Consider the following 27,389-nt stretch of genomic DNA (forward strand, 5'->3'; position numbering starts at 1 on the left):
GCACAGCTTCATTATCCCCTGTCAACATTGTCAAAATACATTCGACGGCATCCAATTTAACTACAGCATTACCAACCAATCACAGAACTAATGCCAAAAACTGACCAAAAAATGGTACCTTACAAATGAAAACAAAATACAAAATAAGATGTTTATACAAACAGATGCTTATACAACTGGAGCATGCATTTTTCTTAAGAAGAAACACAAAGTTGAGTTCAGATGATTATGACTAAATTGCGAGCTGATAGCTATAATATAAGTAATTGGCTAAAATTTGATGACAACCTATTGAAAATACATTCTTACAAAACTCATGATATTGAGGCAGGTTCTAACTCTCAATGCTGAGACCCAATGAATTTACCGTTCATTGTAGAACTGAAGTGTGTTTTCTGCATACAGTGGTGTTACAAGCTGGCAGATCATCTGTAGTGGTTTCTCACGTTCTTCCAGACCCAACATTCTCACGTGTGCCACTAACCAAGCCACTGCACAGATTGCCATGCTGCAAATCTTCCCTTTGATATTATCGGTAATTTTCTGTTTCAGATTAAAAACAGAAAAACTAAGCAGTCATTATTACAAATTCATCAGTAACAGTTCACAGACTAATTGAAATTTAAGTCACACATTACAAATGCCTCAACATACATATGAGCCAACTTTACTTCTTAAACTAAAACACAAGGGCAATGGACTGATATTGGACACCAAAACTTCCAACCTTTTCAACAGGGTCAATGGAAAACAGCTCTTAGTTGAAGAGTCAATTATAAGAAGGCATAATTTTAAAGTGAAAAGCAGGAAGTTTAGGTGGGATTTGAGGATGGTGTAGGGTCTGGAATATGCTGCCTGGGATGGTGTGGGGTCTGGAATATGCTGCCTGGGAAGGTAGATGAGGTGGGAAACCTCACAATCTTTTAAAAGTACTCGACTAACTACTTGAAGTGTCCAGACATTCAAGCTATGGGCCTAGTGCAGTAAAGTGGGCCTAGCGTTGGTAATAGTATGCTTTTGACAGCACAAACTTGATGGGTTTTCTGTACTCTACGATACTATGAGATGAAGAACACTTGGAATAAAACCAACTGGGGCATAAGAGAAACAATTAGCAAGAAAAGAACACCAAAGGGCAACTGATTTAGAGCTCAAATAAAACTGAATGTTCAGAGTCTTTGAAACAGAAGCAGAGTTATGGGTTCAACATCAGAAAAGTACTAAATTAGTTGGAGTTCAGCACTTTTCATGGTTTCCTCCAAACAGTACAACAATTTTCTAGTGGACTAAACAAGAAAGTGTTCTACTCTAATTTTCCTAGGGTAATTATTTTGTAATCATTTCTCTTTTTCATAGTATTATTCTTGTGGTTCTCAGATTGTAGGAAACGTGTCCATGAAAAATAATGAATTAAATGAGATGTTGGGGTTTAATCCCACCAGCAGGAGCCATCCTCCAACAACTCATTTAATTCATTATTTTTCATGGACACATATCCTACAATCTGAGAACCATAAGAAAATCTAACCTTTTTATTGCCTACTGCTTACCTATATGCACTTCCAGTAAGAAATACTGAATAGCGTTCGGGAATAGAAACACTGATAATATTTCATTCTCTAAATCACTGTCATGCTCATCAGATCAGTTTACCTTGCACAAGCTAAGAATGGAACCATTTCGTTTGTGGAATTAATTGGCAGTGACTTTACCGAATGTCCTTTAGGTGCCAGTGTATTTTCTTATTACAATGCAGTCCAAAGGCAATGACCTGGAGAACCAATCCCTCTGATTAATTTTTCTTGTGCATGGCATACTTATTTAATTAAATGGGATGTTTACATTTTACATGGGAACTTCTAGATTACTGTGCAGTCATGCAGATTCAAGGAAACATGATTCTTGAACCTGTACTGAGGACATGCACACCACACTATATTGATAAGTTCATAGCCCTACACAGTAAAACCACAGCATTACCTGCACTGCCTCAAATGTCAGAAGTCCATGCTCCCAGGCATTAAGAACTTCCAGGATAGCTGCCGGTGTACAGGAACATACCTCGTGCCATTTCACCTGGCTTGGAAGTAAAGCACAAAATGGATGTAGTTAAATTGTAGATATGCTGCACACTTAATATTCCAAATGGCAATATGGTAACAGAGCATTGGAGAGAGAACAGTTAATACAGATAATGAAAAAAATGAAGCTATTTCTACAAAGCATCAGAGGATGAATACTCAAAAACGGAATTAAAACAAACAGAAAAAGCATATTCAAAACTAAAAAATTCACAGTTTCTTCACCCATAAACTAGCTCATCTATACAGTTAAAGTTGTTCTTTTTTAGCACTGAATAATTTTGGATATGCAGATTTGATGCACCTGGAATAGGAAATCCAATCTCTCTTTTTTAGATACTGATCAAATTTCTACTTATTTCACAAACTTTCACTTTTAAATACAGATGGGTTGGAATAACTGCATCAGTAAGTAATTCAACAGACGCACCCTGTATGACCAGTCGGTGTGAGCTACAGTTAGAAAAAACTTGTGAATATCTCAGTCATTGTGAACTAAGTCTTAAAAAACTTTGTGTGCATTGACATATGAAACTAAACTAAGAGAGATAAAGCATCCGAAGAAAAATAGATTAATGTAAACTCCTAAGTCTTGCATATATCATGTATCAATAGAGGTATGAGCTTCTAGACTATCTGTGAGATCAGCTTTATTGAAGAAAATACAGAGGCAGAAGGCAGGAAACTATAGGTCAGTTAGGCTAAGATCTATCATAGGTAAAATGCTAGAATCTATTAATGAGGAAGTTACAGTAAGATACTTAGATATCACACTGCAATCAGGCAGAGCAAACATGGTTTGTGAAAGGGAAATCATCTTTAACTAATCTATTAGAGATTTTGGAAGGTCTCATTCATGACGAAGAGAGGTGAACTGGTCTACTTGGATTTCTAAAAACTTAAGACGTAACATCAAAGGCAGTTGCACAAGACAGATGGTGTATAGGGTAACATATTAGCATGGATAAAGGATTATTTAACTAACAGGAAGCAGAGTAGTGATGAATATGTATTTTTGTGTTGGCAAGCTGTAACTAACCAAGTGCCAAAAGGTTTGGGTCACAAACTCTTTATAACTATAACGATGACTGGAAAGAGGAGGTGGAATGTATGGTTGCTAGTAAGTTACGAAGAGGACAAAGTTGACTGCAAGGAGACATACATAGTTGAGTGTCTGGACAAAAAAAAAAATAGCACTTGGGTATAATATGGGTGAACATTCACTTATTCACTTTGATTGGAATGATGAGTAGAAAACCTGCAGTTATTTCCACTGCCACTGCACTAATTGCCCATGCAGTCATAGTACCTGTGATGTCACTGACAATGGTGCAGCAGTCAGGTACCTACATCTAAGATTAGCAGCAATGAGTGGTTTACAAAATTTTTAAATGAGTTCAAATCCTGGAGTATCGATTTACTTAGTACCCTACTTCAAATACTTGCCTGCCTTGCTCCTGAACTCTCACTTCCTCTCACTTATCACTTTGTAACCTCTCTGTTCAGTGTCTGGAATCAACAGATCAAGGTGGCAAGTGGGAGAGAGGCTGAGAGTGGTCAAAAGCAGAGTGACTCAGGAGATAGCATATGGAGCAACAAACTGGAAAGGAGGATGCCAAATGAAGTGGCAAGTGATGGCAGTGATGGGTACAGGGGCAAATGGAGCTGAATGCCAAGCGGAGCGACCCACCCATTTTTGGATGGACTGCAGCAGTAAGTCCTGCTCAAACACTGTGTGAAGTATAGAATATAGAACATTAGAGCGCAGTATGGGCCCTTCAGCCCTGTGAAACCAATCTGAAGCCCATCTAACCTACACTACTGAACAAGCTGAGAGGGCAACTCAGGTCAGACAAACCATTTGAGGCAATACATGGGAGTATGAGACACCTACCACTCTGCTATCCTGAAAATAATCATCAAACAGATTTACGGCAAAGCAAAAGCAGGTAGCAACATACACGAGCTTCATTTCGGTGGAGGAATTGAGATGAGCCACAAGTGACTCCACTTTCGTGGGGTCAGCACGGAATCCTTGCTCTGGATTTAAGATCTTCCCTTCCTCAGGCATGCAGGTCAGCATCCATGTTTCAAAGAAAACCACCTCTCCTGATGTGCTGGGCTCAGACAGAATGACCTGCAATAAAAGCACAAACACTGTTACCAGTTCGAGCTGCAAAATTTGATTTAAATGATGACAGCAAGGGAAAACGCATCTATGTTTACATAGCATATTACATATCCTCAGGACATTAATAACATTATTTTAAAAAGGTCGATGACATATTTTTACAAGTTTTTCATCAATGGCATAAAGAAGAAAAGATGCCATATCATGCTGTCAGGTGAAATATATCAAATTATTTTAAAACACCATGATTAGACCCACACCTTCTCAAACTATTGTTGCTCTTCAACAATTTAGCAGCAGATTTACAAGAAATGCAAAAAGACACAAGAAATAAAGACAATTTTTCTTTTCATTCAGCATTCACATAAATTGACAAAAATGATTTATCCTCTGAACCATAGCACTAAATGTGCACAGAATTCCAATAAATCAACTTCTGCAAATGGTCCTGTGTGGACACAAATTTGCAGTACAAATCTCAGTGCCGACACTAATAAATGTTGGAAAGGTCTGGTTTAAAATTGGTATAAAAAAAATTGATTTGCAGCAATGCACTGCAGCGAACCTCACTGCACAGAATTTAATAATTTGGGGCGGCACAGTGGCTCAGTGGTTAGCACTGCTGCCTCACAGTGCCAGAGACCCGGGTTCAATGCCCGCCTTAGGTGACTGACTGTGTGGAGTTTGCACATTCTTCCCGTGTCTGCGTGGGTTTCCTCCGGGTGCTCCAGTTTCCTCCCAGTCCAAAAATGTGCAGGTTAGGTGAATTGGCTACGCTAAATTGCCTGTAGTGTTAGGTGCAGCGGTAAATGCAGGGGAATGGGTCTGGGTTGGTTGCGCTTCAGTGGGTCAGTGTGGACTTGTTGGGCCGAAAGGCCTGTTTCCATACTGTAAGTAATCTAATCTAATAAATAGGGACAATATATGAATAGCATCAGTTAAGTTTGCTTGCTGAGCTGGAAGGTTTGTTTTCAAACATTACATCATCATACTAGGTAAAATCTTCAGTGAGCCTCCGAATGAAGCACTGGTGGTGTAGCCCGCTTTCTTTGGGTTGGTGATGTCATATCCTGTTGCGACATCATTTCGTATGGTGATGCCATTTCCTGTTCTTTTTCCCAGGGGATGGTAAATGGGATCCAAGTCAATGTGTTTGTTGATAGAGGAGGGCTACACCATCAGTGCTTCGGATGTTACCTAGTATGGTGACGAAACCTCTGAAAACAAACCTTCTAGCTCAGCGAGCAAATCTACATCCAGAACCTCAACCTGAGCTACAAATCTCCTCAGAACTCAAGTTAAGCACATAAAGCTGGAAGATAATAACTGGATTGTTACTTTTGTGTATAATTCAAGAGGATCTTGTGGCACAGTTATTGTGCTCCCCCCACTTGACCAAAAGGTCTGTGTTCAAGTCCACCTGTCCTGGAAATGTGTCACAGTCATTCCAAACAGGCTGATTAAAAAAAATATAAAAAGATATTTGCTAAAAGGGTCCTAGTGGCACAGAAGGGTCAGTTACCTCAATTGTCTGGACCGCTTGATTGCGATGCAGAGTGATGCCAACAGCGTGGATTCAATTCCTGCACCAACTGAGGTTACCAGGAAAGACTCTTCTTCTCAATCTCTCCCCTTGCCTGAGGTGTGGTGACCCTCAGAGTTAAATAACCACCAATCACTGCTCACTGATGAAAGAGTTAGTCTATGATCTGGTAGGACTATCGCGACTTTACCTTTTAGTAGCACAGTGATAGCGTCACTACCTCAGTGCCACAAAGTTCAGGTTCAAGTTTCACCTCAGGATGTGATAGCCATGGATATGTGACATAACACAGCCAAACAGGTTGATTAAAAAGATACTTAGTAATCACAGGAATAGAATGGAGTCAGGAGATATGTACCTATAATATTTCAACTCAGTGATTAAATTTATTCCAAATAGAGACTGGCTTTGGTTTCATTTCTCATGAACTGGCTATAAAGAGTATAACACAATGGGTTCTTTAAATCATTCTCTCACTGAGAATTTTGGATTTATTCAGCACTGAACAACAGTTCAAATAAGAATCCTTTCTAAACAGCCAGAGGTTCGAAACTTCAATAGAGGAGAAACTAGCAAGTAAACGTGCAAGGAGAACCAAGCTGCTCGAGTCCAACAGCTGAGTTGCCAGGACACAAGGTGGATTTATTGAACCGAGTGCAAACCGTACTTTACCAGTTTTACCCAGATTACATTAAGGTGAAAAATATAGATTCTTAAGTACACTGTTAACAGCTAACTGCTTTCGGTACACATCAGAATCTGTATAAAATTATTACTATTTTGAATCATTAAAGCTTAGCCTACTAGCACCAATTATTACTATTATTATCACTTCCTGTCTGAGTTTGGCAAAGTTTCAGAACCTTGTATTGAAAGGAAAAGATTGGAAAGGTAAATTGAGATGAAGGAGATGTTCAGTTCTTGCATTTCATGCTTCCAAAGAAACTCCAGCAAAGTGTCAAAGACAAGAAAGGAAGATATTGTTGGCATTCAGCACCTTACATAAAAATAAGTGCAAACTACTTGGACTAAAATAAGTGCACTTGTGATGACGTAGGTGTAGGTATTGTTCTCAGTAACATTTGAAAATCCATTTAGTGATAGCAATTTGCAATTGTAGGTGTGATTACATTATCACAAATGTAGTGCCTAAACATAGACTGCTTACCATACAATACAAATTGCAGTTCTAATAGATTTAGGAACCCTCTTGCACTTACGTCAGATCCATAAGTTTGAGCAACATGGCACAACATGAGGAAGGAAATATCGAATAGCAGTGCTCGGACTGAAGCTGCTTTTGCTGCAGACAAGGAAAGATTGAATATATCAGTCAATGGGTTTTATTTAAATAACCACAGGACACTACACATTTTATACAGGGTGGGTATGAAATCTAACAAGAACTTTACAAAAAGCAAATGAGCAGGCTTCTGAGATTCAGACTTTTTTCTACAAAATGTTAGTTCTGCCAGAAGCAGTGTTGGTGCAACTGGTACCACTCAAGTGCTAATTTAATACTTACATAGTTTAATACTTGTTTTCCATTTTCATATTTCTAATTGAGTTTATATAATTTTAATGACTGACAAGCTGTATACACCAAGTAAAAACATTAACTTCTAAAGAATGCATACTTTTGCTTATCCAGATCCACTTGTTTATACTCAAAGTTCATGGGAAACCCAAGGAGTATACTTAAGAGGGAGATCAGGAGGGCAAAAAGGGGACATGGGATAGGTTTGGCAAATAGGGTTAAGCAAAATCCGAAGTGATGTTAAAAATACATTAAGGACGAAAGGGTAACTAAGCAGGAACAGGAACCCTCAAAGATCAGCAAGGCAGCTGGAGATGGGGGAGACACTAAACAAGAATTTTGCAATAGTGTTTACTGTGAAGGAGGACATGGAAAATATACAATGTGGGGAAATAGATGGTGACATCTTGAAAAATACAGAGGTGGTGAGCTGGATGTCTTTAAATGCATAAAGGTGGATAAGTCCCTGGGACTTGATCAGGTGCTCACTAGAACTCTGTTGGAAGCTTGGGAAGTGATTACTCAGCTCCTTGCCAAGATATTTGGAACATCAATAGCAACAGGTGAGGTGCCGTAAGACTGGAGGCTGGCTCAAGTAGTGCCACTATTTAAGAAAAGTAGTAAGGAAAAGCCAGGGAACTATAGACCAGTGAGCCTGACATCGACGGTGGGCAAGTTGTTGAAGGGAATCCTGGGGGACAGGATTTACACGTATTTGGATAGACAAGGATAGACAATGGTCAACATTGCTTTGTGCGTGGGAAATCATGTCTCACTACTCTGATTGAGGTTTTTGAAGAAGTACCAAAGAGAATTGATGTCAGTAGAGCAGTGGACGTGATCTATATGGACTTCAGTAAGGCATTCAACAAGGATCCCCATGGGAGACTGGTTAGCAAGGTTAGATCAGATGAAATACAGGGAGACTAGCCATTTGGTTACAGAACTGGCTCCAAGGTAGAAGACAGAGGGTGGTGGTGTCGGGTTGCTTTTCAAACCGGAGGCCTGTGACCATTGGTGTGCCACAACGATCAGTGCTGGGTCCACTGTTTTTTGTCATTTATATAAATGATTTGGATGTGAACATAGGAGGTATGATTAGTAAGTTTCCAGATGACACCAAAATTGGAGCTGTAGAGGACAACGAAGAAAGTTACCTCAGAGTACAACGGGATCTTGATCAAATGCGCCAATGGGCCCAGGAATGGCAGATGGAGTTGAATTTAGATAAACGTGAGGTGCTGCATTTTAGAAAGGCAAATCAGGAAAGGACTTATACACTTAATAGTAGGGTCCTGGGGAGAGGTGCTGAACAGAGAGACCTGGAGTGCAGGTTCATAGTTCCTTGAAAATGGAGTTGCAGGTAAACAGGATAGTCAAGAAAGCTTTTGGTACGTTTTTCTTTATTGGTCAGAGCATCGAGTATAGGAGTTGGGAGACCATGTTGTGGCTATATCTGACATTGGTTAGGCAACGTTTTGAATATTGTGTGTAATTCTGGTCTCCCACACTGCAGGAAGGATGTTGTGAAACTTGAAAGGGTTCAGAAAAGATTTACAAGGACGATGCCAGAATTGGAGGGTTTGAGCTATAGGGAGAGGCTGAATAGGCTGGAGTTGTTTTCCCCGGAACGTCGGAGGCCAAGGGGTGGCCTTATAGAGGTTTATAAAATCATGAGGGACATGGATAGGGTAAATAGACCTGGGGTGGTGGAATCCAGAACTAGAGGACATAGGTTTAGAGTGATAGGGGAAAGATTTAAAAAGGACCTAAGGGGCAACTTTTTCACACAGAGGATGATGCAAGTAGGTTAGAGCTGCCAGAGGAAGTGGTGGAGGTTGTTTTAAATTACAAGATTTAAAAGACATCTGGATGGGTACATGAATAGGAAAGGTTTAGAGGGGTATGGGCCAAGTGTTGGCAAATGGGACTATATTAATTTAGGATATCTGGTTGTCATGGACAAGTTGGACTGAGGGGTCTGTACATCTCTATGACTAAGTATCTGTCAGTATACAGCTCTTTACCAATCAATATCATGGCAGTGCAACTACATAATCTTCTAATGATTAAATAGAGATTAAAATTTAAAGAGTTAAAATTCAATCATTGCAAACCAAAACGGTTTGCTTTGGACGTTCATAAAACGTCATTCTTTCCTCTAACTACAGAAAATATACTGGTTTGTCAGATAGCTCACTGAGTCAGTGTACCAGATTGTGTTATGGTGACCTAAATAAATAGACTCTTTGCTACAAACCGATCTCCACCAGAGAAGACAGGCCTAAAGACAGCCAACAGCTCAGTATTATCGAATCACCCTTGCTGGAAAGAACAAATGTGCGGCCGATGCCATGGAGTCTAGTTAAAAGGACCAGCCCATTCCAACATGATCAAACAGTCAGCATTTACAGTCCATGCTAATACAGCAAGAATGGGCAGCTGGACAGGATATCAAAAAAAGGACAAGACTCATTAAGCCAATTATTTACCCAACATTGTATTTTAAGAAACAATGAACGCTAATAAGTCAGAAAATAAGTTCCTTTCAGTAAGGTATTCTGGACCCTTAATACATTTAAAGATACGTAGAATGAAGCAGAATTATACCTACATCCTTCTCCACTGATGTGCTTGGCAAATTCATTTAACCTGAATAAAACACAACAGAATTGGGAAAATATAAATTAGAATTCACAAGTTGTAAACCTGATAACCACAAAACAACATAAACAATGCTAGAAGAAATTTGACTGTCATGGGATTCCGGACATAGTTGATCTCATATTTTGCAAAGGCCTACAGCTTTGAAAACTCAGACTGTAGGAATAATAATATTAGCAAATCATTCATGTTGTTACTAAAGTAAATCAGATATTACACTTTTAATATAGAGATGCATGACAGATTGTAACATGCGGCACAAATTTTTTATAACATATTAAAAGGCATGATTTGAGCAACACCAAGTCTGTTTACTACCTTAGCCCCTCCATTCTTCACTCTGCATGTGCTATCTCCAAATTTGACAACTCCTATGTGCTCCTGACACCCCACCCTCATCCTCCACATAGCATAAATTGCAGCTAATCAAAAACCTGACTGCCTGTAGCTTATCCAACACCAGTTCCTAACATCTATAATCAAGACGTCTGCTGGCCCTTTTCACTTCTCAATGCCCCAAACATGAAAGTCAAAGCAGAAAATGCTGCAGGTATAGATACTGGGAACATATTTCCAATGCAGGGCCTTAGTAAGCACAATTAGCCAACATCATCAAAGACCCCAGAGGATTGCAGAGGCTCAGTGACTGGGTATACTCAACAAAGAAATCATTGGATATCTAGATGTTCAAGATAACAAGGGATATGTGGAGAGCACAGGAAAAGTGCACTGAATTGAAGATGAGGCGTAATCTAGCTGAGAATAAGAGGTAGGCTATTTAGGACTGAAGTGAAGGGGAATGTCTTCATTCAGAGGATGGTGAGTCTTTGGAATTTTTGACCACAGAGAGATACAGAGGTCCAGTGACTGAGTATATTCAATACAGAAATCAATGGATTTTTAGACATTAAAGATATCTAGGGTTACATGGAGAGCATTGGAAAGTGCACTGAATTGAAGGTCAGCCATAAACTAGTTGAATGGGAAGCAGGCTTAAAGGGCTAGTGACCAATACCGGCTCCCATTTCTTATGTTCCAACGCAATATTTCAATCAGCAAGAAAGACAAAGGTCAATAGCTCAGATATTTATCATGCATCCGACGCTAACCAAGCTTGTTTATTCCCTGCATTCTATTCCTCCATTTAAGAAAGGTCAGGTATAACTACTCTTCTGAGGAAGCAAATTGTTCATTGAAGTTCTTTTTAGCTGAGCCAAGTCTAAATGGATATGGTAAATTTAAAAAACATCAGAAAGGAAATCATGAGCATCAGCCATGATAGCAATATTTTCACTGTAAAGTCTCCTTGTACTTACTTGACAAATTTCCGAGCAAATGATTTCAGTTTCCCAGTAGCAGCAGCAGCTGCCAATAGCAAATCCAAGCTCTTCCCAGAAAGCATGTGGCCCAGCACTCCCAGAAGTCCCTCAGGAGATTTGGAATGGTCTGCATCCATGGTCTTAAGGAGTACAGACAGAGAGGTTTAAAATAGTGCATTTTGTATTAATATAAATGGCGTTTAACATGACCCAGCCTTGCCTCTGTTAACAGTTCTTCAAGAGTCACTGTGTGTAGTTATGTGTACGAAGTTAAAGTAATGATAACAACACAGAAGAGAGTTTTAACATATCTATAACAAGAATGTAATATGTTAATTCTCAACTATTAAGAAACATTTGTGTGTATAAATTATTTAACATATTCACTATTAAACAAAATAGCAATACAGCAAGCTCTAGGTCACAATAGTAATTTAATATGGATAATGTAGATTCCATTTAACGTGCATTAACAATGCACAGGCAGACTCATGTCTAATAAATATGAGAATGATTAAGTTAAAACATTATTTACTAGAACTTTCAACAGGATGCTTCATAAATTTAGACTGGAAGTAACACCACACTGAGAAAGTAAGTGATATAAAGTCTCCTCTAAGAGATGACACTTCTGACTCTGCCACATTCTCAGTAGTAAACTTGTGCCAGTAAAGGTTATGTCTTTACATTTTTGGACACAGTCTTGAACCCATGATTTTTGCACATAAGGCCAATATAATCAAAAGCCCCTCCCACTCCAGTTATAATCTCTTCCAAACTCTTCTGTCAGGCAGAAGATACAAAAGCTGAACACATGTACCAACAGGTTCAAGAACAGCTTCTTCCCCCACTGTTATTCTGAATGGGTCTCTCAAATTTCAAATCTAATGCTGACCTCATTCTGTGTGCATCTTCTCTGCAGCTGTAAAATTGTTTTCCTCGCTCTGTTCTTTTATTCTTAAACACTTGGTATGATATGGTCTGCTTGTACCACACACAAAACAAAACGTTTTACTGTACCTAGGTACACATGACAATAACAAATCAAATCAAATCAACATGAAGGGAGCAGGGCCACTACTGAGCAAAAGTTAAAAAAAAAGTCTGTTCAAAATTAAAATGGTCTAAAACAGAATACAGAAAACTCACCTTTAATATATTAGTGACTGTGGGTTCTGCACGTAGAATAAGGCCTGGATTAGGTTGAATACTGGCATTTTCAGCAGATTTTAGTCGTGGAGCCAATTCCCTATCTGCTGTTCTGCAGTATGAAGATGAAAAAGGAGGGCATTAGGAAATTATTTCAGATGTCAGAAATAATCTTAAACATGTCTGTATAAATTATTTTGTAGAAGGTGTGCAAACTCAGTAATCAGAGGCATGCAGTATCTGAAACAGAGGCTGTGATATTGAGTGGAAGCCTTCACCACTGTACGCATTATTAAACTCAAGTATATTACAAACATCAGAACAATAGTAAGCCACTCAGCCCTTCAAGCCTGCTCTGTCATTCAATGGCTAATCTGATTTTAACCTCAACTCTATATTCTTGCATATACCCTATAATCTCTAATCTCTCAAATCTATGATTAAAAGAAATCCAAATTTGCCACTAAATTAATAACCACTTGCATTTAGTTGACACGGTAGTAGAAATTGAAGAATCACACAGGAAATTTGCGGGAAGTACTCAGATTCATGAGGAGTCTGGATAGAGTAGGCGGAATTAAACTGTTAAACTCAAAAAAGGATTGGGAAGAAGAGGGTGCAGATTTAAAGTAATTGTTAAAAGGAGCAAAGGCAACATGGGAAAATCTTTTGTTTTCGAAACTCAAATTGTTATAAGTCTGGAATGCACTGTCTGAGACTGATGGTGGCAGGTTACCTCAAAGCATTCAAAGGATTCGAGTATCAGATGGAAAAGGAAGAATTTGCAGGATGATGGGAAGGAGGCAGGAGGATAGTCTCAGTCAAACTACTCACGTGGAAAGCTGGTGCGGATGGATGGTCTCAGGCTACAGTCTGATATTGATCAGCTGGTAAATTGGGCAGAGCAATGGCAGATGCAATTTAATCCTGAGGTGATGTATTTTGAGAGATCTAATAAGAGGCAGGATTTACACAATGAATGGCAAGTCCCTTGGGAGGACGTTGGTGTATAAGTTCATAGATGCCCGAAGGTGTCAGCAAGCTCATTAGGGTGAAGGAGGCGGCAGACAGGATGCTTGCCTTCATTAGGCAGGGCACAGAATACAGAAGCAAGTCTTGTTACAACATTATAAAACATTGGTTAGGCCACTGCATGGAATACTGTTTATATAGTTTTGGGTGCCATATTACTGGAAGGTCGCAATTGCATTGGAGAGGATGCAAAGGACATTCACCAGGATGTTCTCTGGGATGGAAAGTCTCAGTTATGGGGAGATACTGGATCGGCTGTGTTTGTTTTCCCTTTAGCAGAAGGGGCCATTAGAGGATCTGGTTGAGGTATACAAAAGAATGAGGGGTTTAAATGGAATAGATCATGGCCTGTCTAAAATCAAAGAGTATAAGTTGTAATGTGAGGAGTAAGTAGTTTAGAGAGGAACAGAGGAAAAGCTTTTTCACCCACAGGGTGGTAGAACTATGGAAGACACTGTCTGAGAAGGTGGCTGAGGAAGGAACTCTTGCAATATTTAACAAGCAGCTGGACAAGCACTTAAAGTGCCAGGTCATAGTAGGCTCTGGACCAAGTGCACGTGTATGGGAGTAGTGTAGTTTGTAAAGTTGGCATAGAAATGGTGGACCAAAGAGCCTGTTTCTGTTGTGCATGACTCTCTGTGATACAATAGCCTGAATGGCCTCTTTTTGCATTGAAATGAGGGCAGAACTGCCAAAGCTTGTAATTTACTCAGAAATCTGATGATTTGTGTGAGATTTTTGAAGTGTTTAAATGTCAAATGGGAAACTTAAAATTGAAGAGAAAATTATTAACGTGAACATGGTAACATTTTGACATGGAGCACAAGCATTTTAAAGAAATTTGCAAACTACTTGTCAGTAAATTGCGAGTGTTTATAAAACTATTATTTTGAGAATTTAAATAAACTCAAACTTTGAAATGAAAAGCAATGCAATTCACTTACTCTCATACTTCATCGATACCATTCCATAAGATAGTTTTTGTGAAAAGAATGAAATATATGCACAAATATCATTTTCCATAAAGAAGAAAGCTGCATGTGATTAAAGTTTTCACTTTTATTTTGAGCTTTATCATTTTTTTTGCATGCCCAAATTAATCAACAGCAATGATGAGTTACTATGACCTATTACACACTTTCTGCCCCATAACAATTCTATGATTCTGAGATCATTCACTGAAGTGCGACATCAAAATACACAATTTGAAAATATATAAAAGAAATCCACTTAAACTCCAATTATACATTTAATACAAAGGAAATTCTGGTCTCGGTGATGAGATAAACCGGACAATCTACATCTAACTTGATTATTAATTGCATGGGAAAGGCTTGGGGCCCAATTCACAGCTCCTCAAACTTCCTTAATTCCACATTGACACACTCTGAATTCTGTTGGATAACCAAAAGCCATCACAGCAACAATAGCTGATTGGTCTGCCTTACATACTGGAGAAAGTTCCTTTTTCTAAGATATGTCATAGAAGTCATAGTCATAGAGTCATATAGCACGGAAACAGACCCTTTGGCCCAACCAGTCCATGCCAACCAGAATCCCAAACTAAACTAGTCCCACTTGCTTGCTCCTGGCTCATATCCCTCCGAACTTTTTCTGTTCATGTACTACTCAAATGTCTTTTAAACGTTGCTACTGTACCCATATCCATGTCAGGTATAAGAGCCATGAAATGGCTTTTTAATGGAATGGAAGGAAAACAGAACAACTTGATTTCACAGGACTTCAGTGTGACTGTCTGCCCGCTGTCACTGATTAGCACAGTAATGCGTAAAAAGGCATTTAGCACATTTGCCTTCATTACTCGGTCCTTTGAGTATAGCAGTTGGGAAGTCATGTTGAAGTTGTGCAGGATATTGGTGAGGCCTCTTCTGGAATACTGTGTCCAGTTCTGGGCGCACAGTAATAGGAAGGATATTATTAGGCTGGAGAAGGTTCAGAAGAGATTTACCAGGATGTTACCAGGAATGGAGGGCTTGTGTTATAGTTAGAGGCTGAATAGTTAGGGACTTTTTCACTGGAGCATAGAAGATCAAGAGGTGACCTCATAGAAGTCTATGAAATAATGAGGCATATATAGGGTTAATGGTAGTCCTTTTTTCCCTGGAATGGGGGATAAGACTGTGGGGCTATTTTAAAGTGAGAGGAGAGAGATTTAAAAAAGATACAAGAGGCAAATTTTTTACACAGAGGGTAGTTCACGTGTGGAAAGAACTTCCTAAGGAAGTGTTGTATGTGGGCACAATTACAATATTTATTTGGATAGGTACATGAATAGGAAAGGTTTGGAGGGTTATAGGCCAGGAGGAGGCAGTTGGGGCTAGTTCAGTTTTAGATTATATTTGGCATGGACCAGTCTGTTTCCGTGCTGTACGACTCTATGATTATGACTCTTTATGCCCATTGACAAATACACTGTAATCTCTTCAGTCAGGAAATTTATTGTCTAGAAACACCAATTGTGTAGAAATCTTCTGAGTCAATCCTCAATGACATCAGCACTATTTTAGTACAGCATTTAGAGATAGGAATGTGAAGCATTGTATCTGGATGAGTAAAATAATTTTTCTTACTGCTTTTGCTGTTCTATCATTGTTATATGTCATGTAAATATTCACAGAGATAACGTTCTGGCTCACATCATTCTGGTTAGGTATTCTAATGACACTATATAATCCAGAAAATTCAAAAATCTAAATTGACTGGGTCCTAAGCATTCCAGACTGGATTATACAATTAAATGCCACAAAATCAAATTTAATCTCTTCATGGTGGGGAAACAATCTGATTATTGTTCGTGATCCTAAATTGGCACATTTTCGAAAACTGAAAAATACCAAGATGTTTGATAATGTCAATTCACCTTAAGTGGAATCTCATATGTACAGCAACGTTCAGTGATGAAAGTAAGATCTAACATACGAAGAAATACTGAGCGACGACCTAAATGACATTGATCATTCTCCTTCTTTTCCCAGATTAGATTTTCTTTTCATGCTGTAAATATTATCTCTTCTTACAAATCTGAGATCACAATACTAACTGCAAAATTTGCTATTTAATGCACCGTGAGACAATTTTCTTCATGTTACCCATTGCAGAAGGGGTTGAAAATCAACGTATTGTTTTTCTCAACTCTATTCAGATTTACACAACTACGTGTTACATGCTCAATTAAAAGGCAAATATTCCAAATGCTGGGAATCTGAAACAAATACAAAGAAGGAGAAACAGAGCTAATGTTTCTGGTCATTTTCAGAAGATTCATACCAGACTGAAAATGTTAACTGTATCCTTTTCCACAGATGCTGTCAGACCTGCTGAGATTCTCCAGTATTCTGTGTGCTTGTTATGTATTTCATGATTGAAGTAAATTTATCAATGGAGTCATGTTTAATGTTTACTCTAATACTGTAGGAAAATTACTGTGAATGCTGGAAATCTAAAACAAAAACAAAAAATATTGGAAACAATCGCTGCATTTTGGGAAACCAAATCTTAGCAGGACTTATACACTTAGTGATAAGGTCCTAGAGTGTGTTGCTGAACAAAGAGACCTTGGAGTGCAGGTTCATAGCTCCTTGAAAGTGAAGTTGCAGGTAGATAGGATAGTGAAGAAGGTGTTTGGTATGCTTTCCTTTATTGGTAGAGTATTGAGTACAGGAGTTGGGAGGTCCTGTTGCGGCTGTACAGGACATTGGTTATGCCACTGTTGGAATATCGCGTGCAATTCTGGTCTCCTTCCTATCGGAAAGATGTTGTGAAACTTGAAAGGGTTCAGAAAAGATTTAGAAGGATGTTGTCAGGATTGGAGGATTGGAGGATTTGAGCTATAGGGAGAGGCTGAACAGGCTGGGGCTGTTTTCCTGGAGCGTCGGAGGCTGAGGGGTGACCTTATAGAGGTTTACAAAATTATGAGGGTCGGGGAGTCCAGAACTAGAGAGCATAGGTTTAGGGTGAGAGGGGAAAGATATAAAAGAGACCTAAGGGGCAACTTGTTCACGCAGAGGGTGGTACGTATATAGAATGAGCTGCCAGAGGAAGTGGTGGAGGCTGGTACAATTGCAACATTTAAGAGGCATTTGGATGGGTATATGAATAGGAAGGGTTTGGAGGGATATGGGCCAGGTGCTGGCAGGTGGGGCTAGATTGGGTTGGGATATCTGGTCGGCATGGATGGGTTGGACCGAAGGGTCTGTTTCCATGCTGTACATCTCTTATGACTCTAATCAAAACAAATTAATATTCAATGTCGATGACCATAGATGGTGCCAGATCCGCTATGCGTTCACAACACATCCTGTCTTTATTTCTATATCTACCATTTTTGCGTATACTAAACCAGAACAGAATTTGCAAATGACTGTAAACTCCTTTCACTTGTAAAGTTATCTGTGCTTTTCAGTCACTGAACTCTCCAAACAACATATGCAATGATACAAGAGGATGAAAGAGTGGTGTTTACTTTTCCTCAAAATGCACAACAGTCATTATCAGCCTTACCTTTTGTTGACCAGGTTTTTCATATTACTCTCTGAAAGAAGACCCAATTTTCCACATTCCTGAAGCAGGAGACTGACGCAGTCACAACTGTGATGGGAAGGAAAACAGTACATTAATTCAATGCGGAAAACAGTTGTATGAAGTTGAACGTTTATACTGTTGCAGTTCTTGTTTTTACTCCCTCTCTCTAACTTATCCCTGGCTTTTCAGTGCATCATTCTCTTGTCAGATTCTGTTCAACAGACGTAACGTTATTTGAGACGTTGATAGGTTAAGTAAGTGGGCAAAAGAGGTTGGCAAATAGAGTAGGTACATAGGAGGTTCAGAGCTTCAAGTTCCTCGGAGTAAATATCACCAATGATCTATCTTGATCCATCCATATTGACGCTACAATCAAGAAGGCTAGTCTTAGTAATAATGCTCAAGAAACCATCTGATTCACTAATGTCCTTTCGGGAAGAAACTTTATCATCCCTTACTGGCCTGCCTTATATGTGACCCAAAAAGTGGTTAACTTTTACCTGCCCTCCAAAATGGCCTGGCAGGAGGCTGAAAGAACACAGCAACAGGGACATTTTAAACCCTCCAAATTTGGAACCATCTCATCCCTCAAGGCTTACAGGTATATTTTAAACCCTCCACCCTACTCCAAAATGGCCTAGCAAGACACTCAGTTCAAGGGCAATTAGGGATGGGCAACAAATGTTGGCCTTGCTATCAATGCCCACATCTGACAAAACAATAAAGAGAAAAGAAAAATGGGTGCATTATGATTCAGACTGCAGAGGACACTTCCTCCAGCAGAAAGCAAAGACCTTTCCCTATCAGACTTGGCTGGATTATAACTTAGAACTCAACAACCAATGTTCTACGCAACAGTACTTTTCATTTTTAAAGTGGAATTTGTGCTTTAAAACTCAAGGTACAGTTGTATTCCCTTGTGATTTTTAATTCGATTGGCATAACAAAAAAAATTGGCGCAGATTTTCCACTGGCAAGTTATTATTCCAAAATAGATAGGAGGTGCACATGGGGATCTTACAAAATCTCCAGTGTAGCAGATGCTGGAGGAATTGCCCAGGAAATTGCATTTTTTATTGGGCAATTCCTCTACACCTGAAAGTGTCCGTTTAAATTGGTGGCTGCTAAGATTTCTGTTAGATTTAATTAAAACAGTTTTGTAAGAAAAGGTAGACTATTTAATACACAGTCTAATTCCAGAGTAACTATTTAACAGACCCCTGTCTTACCTCCCACATCCCACTGCACCTCCACTTTCCCTGCTCTGAACTCAACCTCTTCCCCCAAACTCCAGACCAGAGACCACTGTCACCAGAGCAAACCCGATTGCTCTCTCTTTTCATTGGTCCTGGTCCAAACTCGGACTTGCCTAGTACCTTGCCTTCCTGGCATCTGATTTAGCTGTCACACTATCTTCCTACGCATCTGCAAACGTACCTTCCAGGCAAATATCACAATTACCTAATGCATTTACAGCGTAATAGCAGCTCTCAAAACGCCTGCCATGACCTTTAAAGTTCAGAATACAGCAGCTGACTGCTGCAAAAAGGAATATAGTTTGCCTTCTTCTGACAGTCTGCACCACAAAAGAACTGTTAGATTGGGAGTACAGTTGTGTGTTTCTGAGGGAGCCATGAGTAGAATCACCTTTCAGAAATGCAGAGTCCTCTTCTTTCATTAAAAAAACCATGAAGATTATCATCCCTCATAAAATTCAGTCCAAATTGTTAAATAAAGATATAGCCCATGAACATGGAAAACGACAGGACTGGAAAGGAGTTCACACTGCATCGGTCCAGACTAAAAGCACAACAATCCCTCAATTCTCCAATTCTCCCTTAAATTTCTTTCTCTATCTGCCTTTTGGGGAAAGCTACTACCCACTTTCACCATCTTCTGCATAGCTTAATTGTAAAATGTCTGTCATAGAGATGTACAACACGGAAACAGACCCTTCAGTCTAACTCATACATGCCAACCAGATATCCTAAATTAATCTAGTCCCATTTGCCAGCATTTGACCCATAGCCCTCTAACCACTTACTATTCATATACCCATTCTGATGTTTTTTTAAATGTTGTAATTGTACCAGCGTCTAATACCTGCTCTAGCAGTTCATTTTGTGCACACACCACCCACTGTGTGAAAAAGCTGCCCCTTGTGTCCCTTTTAAATCTTTCCTCTCTCACCTTAAACCCATGTTCTCTAGTTTTGGGCTCCCCTACCCTGGGAAAAATATCTTGACTATTGACCCTATCCATAGCCCTCATGATTTTATAAACTTTTATAAGGTCACTCCTCAGTCTCCGACGCTCCAGGGAAAATAGCCCCAGCCTATTCAGTCTCTCCCTATAGCTCAAACCCTTCAACCCTGGCAACACCTTTGTAAGTCTTTTCAAGTTTAACAATATCAGTCCGGTCACACTTTTAACTATGGGTTCAAGGTCCCTGATTTCAGAGTTTCTAGCAACCGTTTTTGCATTGTGTAGGTTCAACTTATGCTTTTAAGAATCTTGAATATTTTAAATTAAATTAAATATTTAAAATCTACCAAGTTTTGGAATTTAAAAAACTTGTACAATTGGTATTATTTGTTTAAAATTATACATTCCAATCCTCTTCATAGTTTTCGTATTTCAATCTCTTGCACAACTGACGTGTAACTAGTGAATACAGTTGAGAGAAACATCATGAACAATTCCATTGGAAAGATCTGTGCAGCTGCTTTCCAGTTAGTCCTGAGCTCACTAAAACAGCACTGCTCATTGGTATGTTGAAACACCTTTAGCCAAAAAAACCTCATCTTCACTCTTGCATATTAATCAAGATTTGTAAAGCAAGTTACTTTGCACTACAATTGCCATTCCAAATTTGGGGGGTTCAGTAAGGATACAGCACAATTCACAACTTCATGCATATTGCACTTTGACCACTAGATGGCAGTAAGTGCCAGGAATTAAAAATATCTGTACATCATTGGGAAGTGTAAGATCAGCTGAATTCATGATACCAACAGCAGCTATTCAAACATATGATGACAGATATCAACAAGGTCAATTGGTTAAGTGGTTGCAATTATTTAGTTCACTCAAAGCCTTTTAATCGCAAGGATGCACAAATTGCGTGTCTGCATCAAATCAGACACCTGGACCTGGCTGATCCCTCTCCTCCCATGCCTGACAGTTTGTTTGGTGCAAACCTTTTAATAGGATTTGGTGTGTACATTCTGTTTCTCTGGAGCAGTGTGGAAATTTATAACATGATCCCGATTATGCATTGTCATCTGCCAACTACACCTTCTCCTGCAGTACAGGAGTGTATAAATTATCACTTCCTCTGTACAAACTCTCCCTGACCTGAAAGATGAATTCTACACGTTGATCTAGTATAACAGAAAAATGTAGAATTGTTATGAATCAATTCAGGCCAAAATTTTAATTAGTGCACTAACCTGTTTGAGGGTTGAGCAGTGAATGTCTTGGAGTAGAAAAGAAATCTTTGGAAAAAACATAGAACCACCACCCAATGTACAAACACACCCATCATTCAGTAAGTGACCAAAAAAAACAGCCAACTAAGATGAGGACGCCCAAAGTCCTGGTGACACTTCAAATATCTGACGCATTTCTTACTTGCATCGCTGATCTGCTTTATCCAGAAGTGGAGTGAGTTTGAGCAAAAATTCAAAGGCAGTGTTCACATCTTCAGCAAAATCCTGCACACAGAGTAAGCACAAAAACCATCAGGGTACCAAGAAATTTAATTAGTGCCAGTTTTCTCTCTTGTCCAGAGTACCTCTTTTATAAGGGGGTGGGGGTGAGCGGTATGACGGTCAGGAGTCCATAATGCTGCAATCTAGACAAGAACCAAGCTACAGATAACCCCTTTACTGTGACTTTAAACAAGTACAAACTTAATCTGAGATCCAATTACTGCAGAAGCTGGAATCTATACTGAAAACAAAAAATGCTGCAAGTCAAAGCAGATCAGGCAACATCTGTGGAGACAGAGCATGCTCGTGTTTTGAGTCTCGATGACTTTTCATCAGAGGTCTGACGAAGAGTCATCTAGATTCGAAATATTAGCTTGCGCTCTCTCCACAGATTCTGCTTGACTCTCTGTGATTTCCACCAAGTTAATCTGCCTTTTATCTGCAAGCAAGGAACATGCAGTGTTTGACACTGTTACTGATGAAACTTCAGAGTAGTTCTCATTTATTTAGAGAAAGCAAATCCCTGAAGCTAAACACATTTGTTGATTTTAAGGCAATTAGCCTGTACAGAGAGCCACACCTCAGAAACATGCACCATTGTTTGTGGCTCTCCACAAATGCATAAGAGGTTTGTCCTGAGAATTCAATAGTGGAGATTGGCTGTGCAATGACCCTGACTTGTCCTGAACCAGTTTAGCAAGGACGACTCTGGCCATGGTCATTCAAAGCCCGCCATTACAGATGGGGGTTTGTCACAAGGAAATCGTTCATGAGTTCCTGTGTTTTCCACTCCTTGATCCAGAGGATGTGAGTTGGTTGATCTTGCTCAGGAAATTTGCTCTATATTGGGCATAATGTGGTGGGGCACAGAAAAATAATTCAGTTAAATTACATATGAACAATTTGAATCCTTGAGTAGAAAAAAAATCACTGATTCATATTGAACAAACTGCATCACTTTCATTTCTTGCAAGAATGATCGTGAAGTCAGGCAGCATCCGAGGAGCAGGAGAATCGACGTTTCATGCCCGAAATGTCGATTCTCCTGCCCCTCGGATGCTGCCTGACCTGCTGTGCTTTTCCAGCACTACACTCTTGACTCTGATCTCCAGCATCTGCAGTCCTCACTTTCTCCTGATCGTGAAGTCAGGCAACTGTAGAAATTTTTGGCATTTGTCATGAGAAAAAAATTCCAGGCTTGCTCGTTATACAGTGGACTTGAGTAGGTCAATGCTTAGCAAGATAATTATAATGGACCTTAAATATTCCTCTGCTAGCTATTTACAGCTCAGTGACTCAAAGCCATTAGTTCAATGAAATAAAACTATTCCCATCAGATAGTGGGCGTGGTACAACTAATTAGGAATTAAATGCAAGCCTTAAATTTCTTTGACGTTTCCACCTGGATCTTTTCCAGAGTTAAGAAATACTTGTGCAGAAATTGCAGGAAGGTCTGGTAGAGTTCCCCTAAATTAGCCACAGAATTTGAAGTTCACTTACTAGAAATGTGGGCTAGACTATATCAAACACCTTTTCAGGTTTTTTTGTGTTTACTCAAAAAAATCTTTCCCAAGCAACAAGCAATCTTTCTCTTACCACCACCACACTCCCTCACTGCTCCTCTCAATGTTCGTCCAGCTAGTTCTGAATTCAAAATGTATTGTCCAACATCACCTTGCCCCTCTTGTTCTTTAAATTAACTCTTATCATACTGTCTCATTTTAATTCTTTTTCCGCATATCAAACCTGAGAAATTCTTTACCTCCTTCAATCTGTGTTTTTTTCATATGAGCTAATCTCATCTGACTCCCGAGATTGCCTAAATTACTCTCAATGAGCAGAGGGAAATTGTTGTTGGAGGAATAATCCAAAATAAATAACAACTTACTTTATCACCAAGAGGGCATTTCTTAAGCTTCAATAATGCTTGCGGAATCTGCAAAGAATAGATACAAGTTATGGAAGTTGCCATCGTTGCTTTCAAACAAATTCTTGGAAATCTTTGAAACTCCAGGTAAAGAAGGCTTTAAAATCAAAAGTATTATCTGAATCACTTTCAAGGCATTGAATAATGCTTGATTAGATTATATATTGACTTTCTTTCTTTGCTATTCTTTGCATAAATTAAATTTGGAATGGAATTGGCTGGGTATGGTGGACTTGAAGAGCTGGTAAAGCCAAACATGAGAGACACTTAACAACAAGATGCTACCTGATGGAATTCTGGAATAATGAGATGAAATGGGTCAAAGTGTCTGAAATCAATAGTGCTGTTGCATACCCATGCTGAATTGTAAGACTACCGAGGATATCATTTTGGCTGAACTTGGCTCCACTTCCTATTATGTACATCATATCAAGGAATTAGAGTCAATATGGAACAAAAGGGGTCCGTTTGGTCATCAAGTCTAGCCTGGTACATTGTCAAGCAAACCAACCGTCTCTCCACTCTCCCAAGAACACCAGTGCATGAAGGCTTAAAGATTCCCAAGGCAGACAGCAGGCTAACTCATTTTACCGAGTGAGTGAATGGTTCAACTTATCAGAAAATAACTGAATGCATTTTCTCCTAAAAGCTAGAATGCTGTTAGGGAAAGGTTTAACCCAAAAAATGCATACCTTTACCACAAGTGATAGAACATACAATTAAAACTATAGTAGAAAATATATAAAACAAGCCTTTTTTTGTCCTTTCAGTCTACTCAGGAAGATCGTGGTTTCTCATCAATCAATCTCACACCATATTCCTAAATATTCTGCTCAACCACAGACAGGGAACTTATGATATAGTCTCATTCCTTCATTGACTCAAATATTTCAAGTCTACATAAGGCAAAATATTGTTCTGTGATTGTGCAAGGTAAATCTGAACATTAAAGTTATGAATGCACAAACATATTTTCCAGATATTAAATAGTGTTTTGCTGTATTAAGCAAGCTATAGCCTGTTGAGATCTTTCTTTTGACCAATAAGGATGCCAAACAAAAGTTATAAGTAATTGAATATATTGTCTCTATTTAGAGACACCCAAACTGAGCTGTGTAACAAGATTCCATATATAGCTAGTATACATCCTGGTCCTCAGCAGCACAAGGACACAGATACGTAGCACCTGGAGTTACAACAGGAAATGCAATGTCATTAAAATCTGGCACTGTGTTATAAAAAGGCAATAAAAGTTGACTGAGTCATGAAATGAAAGATGATAGCTTTACCTTGAGGAATGTGAATGCCGTCCACTTTAACTCCTCGGTTCCTTCTGGGGATTCAATAAGACCAACAAAACAGGCCTTCCAGATCTCCAGTAAGAAGAGAGGTGAGGGGATTCGCTAAGCAAGAGAAGAGACACATTTAATGCTTCCTAATAGCAAGCATTGCATGTTTAGAATAGAACTTTCTCTGAAAATCGCAGGAACCACAATCTGATTCTCCAACATATAGTACCTCAACACAGATGACATTGCACCTTGCTCAATGCATGCCTGCATCAATTTCAAAGCAGAATGGGAAGAGGCATACTTCATTAACGAAACTATGTTCCTGCTGGGAACATTTGTTGTATTTAAAACAGTATACTCAGTGAGTTTGGATTGAGGGAGCACGTATCTATGTTGCCAGCTACCAGAATTTAGACTGCTATGACTGAATTCCCTCCAGCAATGGCAGAATCATGGACTGAAGAGCCAACCTCGCTAATGCAGCAAGAACTTATACGCTCATGACAACCTCGTACAGTAGGAAAACCATTCCACAAAACCCAACATAATAACAACGAGCTCCTTTACTTAATCTTGACTGGCTGCATTCATATTTGCTTTCATTATTCTTCTATCCTAATAGTCATTTGATAAGTGGCAGCTAACTGCCATGTTTTGTTTAGTCTGGTTTAAATCTTTAACTAAGTTTAAAAATTAACTGTCAATCATTAACTAATTTGTGCATTCTCTGTGGTAACATTTCTACCAAACATTGTCCACTTGCTAAGCAATGAGCAATCTCTACTCATACAGTATAAACACTGCTTTTCCTGTATATTAGTATTCTTGCAAATTGTCATCTTGAGTGCAAGATGAAAAGTTTCAATGCAATGCATTTTTTGGTAATACTCAGGCTTCTATCCTATTAACTGCAGACTCCACAAGTTACCACAGTGCTATACCTTTGTGACTGCCTTTGTTGATCACGTGTCTCAGGAGATTATGCTGGTTACAGTCCCTGACCCCAAACTCTTTACAGAGTCTGTTTGAGTTGTTGGCCAGACTGCCTGCTTTTCTTCCCCAACCATTATGTTCTGATATGTAGAGCAAAATTAAGATTTGGTGAAAATATTCTTAGTTTTTAACTATCCTTATCTAACTTGTGCATTTAAATATGCTCTCAATAATGATTTCTTATAATTTCTTTTAGAAGCTATTAATGACATAAAACATTATATGTTTCACCCAATAGTAACAAGAAAATATTTTGCAGCCATATGTATTATTTTGATATGAGCATCATTTTAAAATTCCATGGGATTTCAATTACCTGCATTCTTTTCACCATGATCAGCTGTTCCACAAGTGATTGAGTGTCAGATGTGAGATTCAGAGTCCCTTCCAACATGATTAGCGTATGAACAGTGGGGAATTCCATCTTGGTGTTCTGCTCAGACTGAGCCGTTATAACTGGAATACTGGAAACAAAGTATATAGCTTAATATGGAATTCAAAGCTATAGCTCCTTGCACAACCTTGTGACTTTTAAGCAGATTTCAAATGTTTAAAAGTAAGTCATTTGTGGATTTGTTCATATTGAATTATTAATGTATATCATATAATAAAACCAAAATGGTCCTCTATGAATTTTGAATAAATGCCTCAATCCAGTCAAACTTTTCGTCATTTCAAAGAGAAATTTCAAATTGAGTTCAATGTTAAAATAAAAGCTAAATGACAAGGTCAAAGTTAAGCTCATAATATATAGAATTTTTAAAGCTAGTTGGCTACACTCTATTGACAGAAATGAAACCTTTAAAGGGTGAGAATATCACAAAATGAAAGTTTGAACTGTAAGTAGATTATCTTGAATAATGGTAGTGCATTGGATCAAAAATGTTATGATGGAACAGGTGGAATAATTCTGCTTCAGTCAATATTCCAAGTAACACGCAGAGCTTATTTGGGCAGATAGAAACATAAATATTACAACTATATAGAATCCAGGACATAGAGATTTCAAATAATTGTGATTCGATAATCTATGCAAAGTTTTATTCTTTAAAATGAAACAACTACAACTTTTAAATTTTAAAGTGACAAAATAAGTAGATGTCAAAAAAATTGGCTAAAAATATACTGCTTTGTGCTTCTTGATTTATAACGACAGAGAATTTAAATACGCAGTGTTCCGTTTCTATAATAGGGAATATCAGAGATAGAGATTGGCTAATGAGCAGGAAACGACGAGTGGGGATAAGGGTTCATTCTCAGGCTTATTCCTGATGAAGGGCTTTTGCCCAAAACATTTATTTTCCTGCTCCTCAGATGCTGCCTGACCGCTGTGCTTTTCCAGCACCACTCTAATCTTGACTCTAATCTCCAGCATCTGCAGTACCCACTTCTGCCTTCATTCTCAGGTTGGCAATCTGTAATCAGCAGGCTTCCACAGGGTTCAGAGCTGGGACTGAAATCATTTA

At 38.9% G+C, this 27,389-nt stretch overlaps 1 protein-coding gene across 1 annotated transcript in view; it reads right to left on the reverse strand.

The window, feature by feature from the left end:
* The window catches only part of med24 (mediator complex subunit 24), an 87,511-nt gene that overhangs the window by 43,606 nt on the left and 16,516 nt on the right, over positions 1–27,389 (reverse strand). Inside the window, exons 8-19 of the mRNA XM_087977796.1 lie at positions 26,240–26,387; positions 24,928–25,041; positions 23,600–23,647; positions 21,632–21,714; positions 17,978–18,064; positions 12,425–12,536; positions 11,273–11,415; positions 9,907–9,944; positions 6,976–7,058; positions 4,043–4,218; positions 1,981–2,080; positions 368–543 (exon numbers count right to left, since the gene is read on the reverse strand). Of these exons, the coding sequence (XP_087833922.1) occupies positions 368–543; positions 1,981–2,080; positions 4,043–4,218; positions 6,976–7,058; positions 9,907–9,944; positions 11,273–11,415; positions 12,425–12,536; positions 17,978–18,064; positions 21,632–21,714; positions 23,600–23,647; positions 24,928–25,041; positions 26,240–26,387 (1,308 nt within the window). The remainder of the gene's footprint in view (positions 1–367; positions 544–1,980; positions 2,081–4,042; positions 4,219–6,975; positions 7,059–9,906; positions 9,945–11,272; positions 11,416–12,424; positions 12,537–17,977; positions 18,065–21,631; positions 21,715–23,599; positions 23,648–24,927; positions 25,042–26,239; positions 26,388–27,389) is intronic.

The sequence above is a fragment of the Chiloscyllium plagiosum genome, unplaced genomic scaffold, assembly GCF_037043375.1.
Source record: "Chiloscyllium plagiosum isolate Xiang-an unplaced genomic scaffold, Cpla_swu_hap1 HiC_scaffold_32, whole genome shotgun sequence".
NCBI classification, from domain to species: Eukaryota; Metazoa; Chordata; class Chondrichthyes; order Orectolobiformes; family Hemiscylliidae; genus Chiloscyllium; species Chiloscyllium plagiosum.